Source organism: Trachymyrmex septentrionalis, unplaced genomic scaffold (assembly GCF_001594115.1).
Source record: "Trachymyrmex septentrionalis isolate Tsep2-gDNA-1 unplaced genomic scaffold, Tsep1.0 scaffold95, whole genome shotgun sequence".
Classification (NCBI taxonomy): Eukaryota; Metazoa; Arthropoda; class Insecta; order Hymenoptera; family Formicidae; genus Trachymyrmex; species Trachymyrmex septentrionalis.
The window spans coordinates 603,815-608,650 of NW_017306139.1; the positions used below are offsets into that span (position 1 = coordinate 603,815).

The following is a 4,836-nucleotide window of genomic DNA, read 5'->3' on the forward strand; positions in this document are numbered from 1 at the left end:
TATATATATATACATATATTATATATATAATTTGAAATTCAGGAGAAACCACATAAGTGTGATGAATGTGGACGATCTTTTCCAACTCCCGGTGATTTAAGAGCTCATGGATATTCTCATACCGGTAATTGGCCTCTACGTTGTTCCATCTGTAATAGGGGATTTTGCAAATTCGGCGCATTGCATCATCATATGAAATCACATGGTAATAATAATACTTCAACAATCAGGAAATATAAAATTTATTTTATTTTATTGTATACACCGACCTTTATACCAAGCAATTATTGATATTGTGAAAATGATATAAATAAAGAATAGTAAGAATTGAAAAAAAAACCTCTAAAATTATGTTTAAAAATTTCTTATTTTTTAAAATAATTTTAAAGATAATTTATAATCCCTTAATAAGAATTTTTGTGACGTAATGATTTATAATCTATGATATGAATTTTCTTTACAAATAATGAATAATTTTCTAATCATATTTAATTTTCTAATCGAATGTATAACGAATTATAATATAAGTATATATACAAAATTCTTATAGGTGATCGTTCTTATTACGATATCTACAATCAGAAGTCTCCCGTCATCAATGATTTACGAATTCATGAGCGTTTACAGCATTTGAATGTGTCAAATAATAATGCAGCTGATTATACGAGTACACAGAATAGTATTTCAAGCATAGAGATTATCAAGTTTGAAGGTTTCAATAACAATTACATACAATTACCTACAATGTATCCATGGCCTTCTCTTTCTTGGATGCCATTACAATTCTCAAATTAATTTATTATCTATATTTTTTGCAATTAATAAACCAAATTTTATTAACTTCTATAAAAGTAGTAATTAACAGAAAAAATCTATATACATATACATACACATATATACATATATATAATGAGTTTATTCATTGTCTAAAAGAAATGTATAATATAATAATGCACAATATATAGAATATGAGTAAAAGTAATATTTCTAGATTTTGCCTTTTTTTTTACCTCTCTTCCCTCTGTTCAAATATCTGTACCTGTGTATTTTTAATTTTTATTTAAATGTCGAAAAACAATGTAATACATAATGCAAATAAAAAAAAAGGTCGAAGATAATGCAATAAACTATAAATTGATAAATTAAAAGCATATCAATTATTTGTGAAAACGAAAGTACTAAATGAAAAAGTTAATATACACACTCAACTTTCAGTTAAATCTTTCTATGGATTAGATTTTACGAAGAGACGGCATTTGTTGGTAGGGAAACTGAAAATATAATAAGTCTCGAATCATGTAAATTATTTCATGTAAATAAAATTTATAAAACTGATAATTATTTTTTTTATCAAATGTATACTTATACGGATTTTTTGTTAATACTGTATTAATACTTCTACTTAATATTATATTATATATAAATGTTATTAAATTATATATAAAGCAATAATAGAAAACACAATAGGATTTTTTATTTAATTTATTACACTTTGATCTATTTAATGATTTAAAATAACAACTTACATTTTTTATTGCTCAACATTGTAAATAAAAGTAAAAGGTGATTACTGAATTTATTACAAATATTAAATATACAATAGTAACACATATCAATAATATAAAAATAGCTTATATTTTTTAAAGTGCATTAATTTTCTAATATGGCAAGAAATTAAGTATGAATAAAGCTTATTAAATATGGCATATAATTATAGATAATACAAATGTATTGTATTATCTTATGTGTATAACTTAGAATGTGAATGTGTACTACTTGTATATACTGCCTCATAATTAGTAAGTCTACAAAAGTAAAATGTATATCAATATGTAATATCTTTAATAAAAGTATAAAAATATTAAATATTTTCGCAGATAATAAAAGTATTGTAATTAATTTTCATTATGACAAATGTATCGTAACAGAAAAATAAAATATTATTATCCACGTTATTTGTACGATAGAAAGATACTACTACTTTATATATACTATCTAAGGAATATTTTATTTAATAAAAAATATAAGTTTTAATTTTCTTTCGATTAAGTACGGACCATAGATTTATTATGGATTATATTTTAGATATTATTTTTTCTAATAATCACACAAAATCTTAAATATTAAAATTTTGTAGAAATGCAGCAAACAGTGCGTAAGTAGTACAAGATAAAGACAATGTATTTCATAAATCAACATTTATCGATACAACTAACATTAATATTAGTGAGTATTAAAAAATTGTTAATTCAGTATGTGAGTTGTGAACGCATATACTTGAATTATACACATAATTTTATAAAGAAATAAAAATATAAAAAAACATATAAATTTCACAGAAACAGCTTCCTCTTTCTCAAATATATATTTTTTGATTGTTGATGTACAGTTGATGTAAATAACAAACTCAATTAACACAACAAAAAAGTATGCGTTTCCAACGACATCGTTTATGATTAGTATTTCTTCTTAAATCTGAATTGTACGTGCTAATATCTGAAATAGTTTCACTTAGTAAAGAACCATAAACTGATACAGTCTCGTTATCTTGAAACCATTCTGGACTATTAGCATACATCAATGCACAATCGACTTGCTTATCAACTGTTATGTTCATTTTAGGGCTTGAGGTATTTTGATTAGACACAAGTGCAGTAGAAATTTTTGATTTCTTTCGAACAGGATTCTCGTATATATTAATTTCAGAATCAATGTCACGATTTACGATTGCATTAGTTATTTTTACAGCTCTATTACTAGAACACATTTTAGCTTCAAAGTTTGATAGGGTTGAATTATTTTTTATAAATGACTTCTTTTCGGGTTCGATTGTTTGGAACGGAGAAAGCGTTAATCGTATCTTGCTCAAAGTAAAATCGTTTTCATCAAAATTAAAATTAGGTGTTAACGGTGTTTGAGGTTCTTGGATATTTTTCTGAATCTCTATCTCCACATGTGACAATATCTGTTTTTCCAAAAATATTCTAAATGTACGTTTACTTAACTCAGCGTTTCTCAAATTTGTTCTATAACTTTTTTTGTGTAAAACGACAGAGTCATTGACATCTGTTATCATTTTGGATGAGTGTGGTCTATAAAAAAAATTGGTGGTATCATGATGTCGACATAAAGAAAAAAATGAAGAAGGACGATTAATGGAAAAATCAAATGTGCTTGTAACCTTATTATTAATGTCAGATGAATTTTGCTCAGTTGAAATACAGCATTCATTTGAAAAGTGACTTGAATCATTGAAGGTTTCTAATAAATTTTCTGCCTCCAATTGTCACTTGCATCCAAAAAATGTTTGATCACTTTGTCTACGATGTTGATACGTTAATGGCACAACTAGTCGGCTATCTTTACTCTTGTAATATTCATTAAAATCTAATCGTACACTAAGTAATTGCAACGACACATCTTCAGCGGAAGCAAGCATTAATAAAAATTTTTTCACACGATCCTGAAAAAAAATATATCTTTAAAACATATATTATTTTCTTTCAAAAACAAAAATAAATACATTAAAAGAAAGCAATTGTTTTTTATATATCATTTTGAATATTAGGAATAATATGTAAATTATTACTTTACAACGACTAAAGAATCATGTAGATAAGAAAATAGTAGTAATGATGAATATATATACAAAACCAGAATATAATATTTCACTTCATTATTACCTGATATGTTCTCGAAAGTAATCTCAATTGTATTGAAAGTGTATTCAAGTATTTTGAGAATGCTTTCTCTCTTTCTTCAATTTCTTGATCTTTTTTATATGTACGACCCCAATTTTTTGTTTGTTCACGTCCTAAATTATCATTATTTAATCGTGCTTCATATTCCTGAGTAGCACGTGCAAGGAAAGTTTCCTCGAGATTCTGAAGGTCTAGTATTGGACTGTAAACTGAGCGTAAGTGATCCATAAGTTCCTGTAATATCAAGAATAGTACAAAAATATGCGTTCGTATGTATATATAAATATCACCTAATACTTACTTGAGATTTTTCATCCAACAATGTACCATGTCTTACAGAATCAACAAAATGACTATGAGCTGCAATTATATCATCAAGGGATGACGCCTGAAGAAGTTGCTTCGCAAATGTATCCCAAGAACATTCGATTACCTTCAATTAATTAAGTTTTTCATTTGTTAATGTACAATATACAAGTTTTTACCATAAAATTACTCACTATTAAATTAATGATAGATTAATAATCTAAGATTATTAACAATAGTTAACTTAACATGTCAAATTACCTCAAATAAAAAATAATATTGCATTTGGTGAACTAAATGAACCATGCTACTAGTAATTAGATGAATATGATTCTGGATAGGCAATACTTCCGGCATTTTTCTGAACATTTTTGCCGATGTTGTCTGTTGTTTCCAAATAGCAGATAAAATTGACTCCATTCTTTTTGCCTTCCACAAGGCAAAGAAGACCGTTTGATATGTTTGTCTACATGGCTCCAAAATCTAACAAGTTGATTATGATTCCTCAAGTATTTAATGTGTAGATTAAATATTACAATTAATATGTTATAACAATATTTTACCGTTCCTATAGGTCCATCAACATTATAATCTAAAATAAAAACATCCCATCCTGTTTCACTTTCTGAAGGTGCTAATAATCTTACGTCTAAACGTTTTTGCACATCTAAATCATCTAACTTTGTACTAGTTGCCCTTATTGCAATTTCAAGTATAGATGATATATTATGAGGATATAAAGAACTTGCTGGTTTAGCTAATTCAGGCCTGAAATATATAATTGAAATTTTTTAGATTTGAAATATATATATATATATATATATATATA

General features: G+C 25.9%; 3 protein-coding genes across 3 annotated transcripts in view; 1 reads left to right on the forward strand and 2 right to left on the reverse strand.

Moving 5' to 3' along the window:
• LOC108756096 (zinc finger protein 431-like) overlaps positions 1 to 795 on the forward strand; it is a 2,340-nt gene extending 1,545 nt beyond the window's left edge. Inside the window, exons 3-4 of the mRNA XM_018499674.1 lie at positions 43 to 205; positions 551 to 795. Coding sequence (XP_018355176.1) covers positions 43 to 205; positions 551 to 795 — 408 coding nt within the window. The remainder of the gene's footprint in view (positions 1 to 42; positions 206 to 550) is intronic.
• Positions 796 to 2,355: 1,560 nt separating this feature from the next.
• LOC108756106 lies at positions 2,356 to 3,264 on the reverse strand. The gene is made up of 2 exons (XM_018499684.1): positions 3,182 to 3,264; positions 2,356 to 3,092 (listed from the first exon to the last, which is right to left on the reverse strand). Exons 1-2 carry the CDS (start codon positions 3,250 to 3,252, stop codon positions 2,408 to 2,410), a joined length of 756 nt encoding a protein of 251 aa, XP_018355186.1. The 5' UTR covers positions 3,253 to 3,264; the 3' UTR covers positions 2,356 to 2,407.
• A 5-nt stretch (positions 3,265 to 3,269) lies between these two features.
• Positions 3,270 to 4,836, reverse strand: part of LOC108756105 (gamma-tubulin complex component 3 homolog) — a 4,673-nt gene continuing 3,106 nt past the window's right edge. The window contains exons 7-11 of the mRNA XM_018499683.1: positions 4,571 to 4,775; positions 4,269 to 4,490; positions 4,003 to 4,134; positions 3,684 to 3,935; positions 3,270 to 3,463 (exon numbers count right to left, since the gene is read on the reverse strand). Of these exons, the coding sequence (XP_018355185.1) occupies positions 3,287 to 3,463; positions 3,684 to 3,935; positions 4,003 to 4,134; positions 4,269 to 4,490; positions 4,571 to 4,775 (988 nt within the window). The 3' untranslated portion in view covers positions 3,270 to 3,286. The remainder of the gene's footprint in view (positions 3,464 to 3,683; positions 3,936 to 4,002; positions 4,135 to 4,268; positions 4,491 to 4,570; positions 4,776 to 4,836) is intronic.

Bases quoted from the DNA above. Each gene is read 5' to 3' on its own strand.
- LOC108756106 (XM_018499684.1), bottom strand. From the start codon at position 3,252: ATGATTCAAGTCACTTTTCAAATGAATGCTGTATTTCAACTGAGCAAA. The intron at 3,093-3,181 runs GTTACAAGCACA...TTTTTTTTATAG, and splicing joins CATCTGACATTAATAATAAG to ACCACACTCATCCAAAATGA.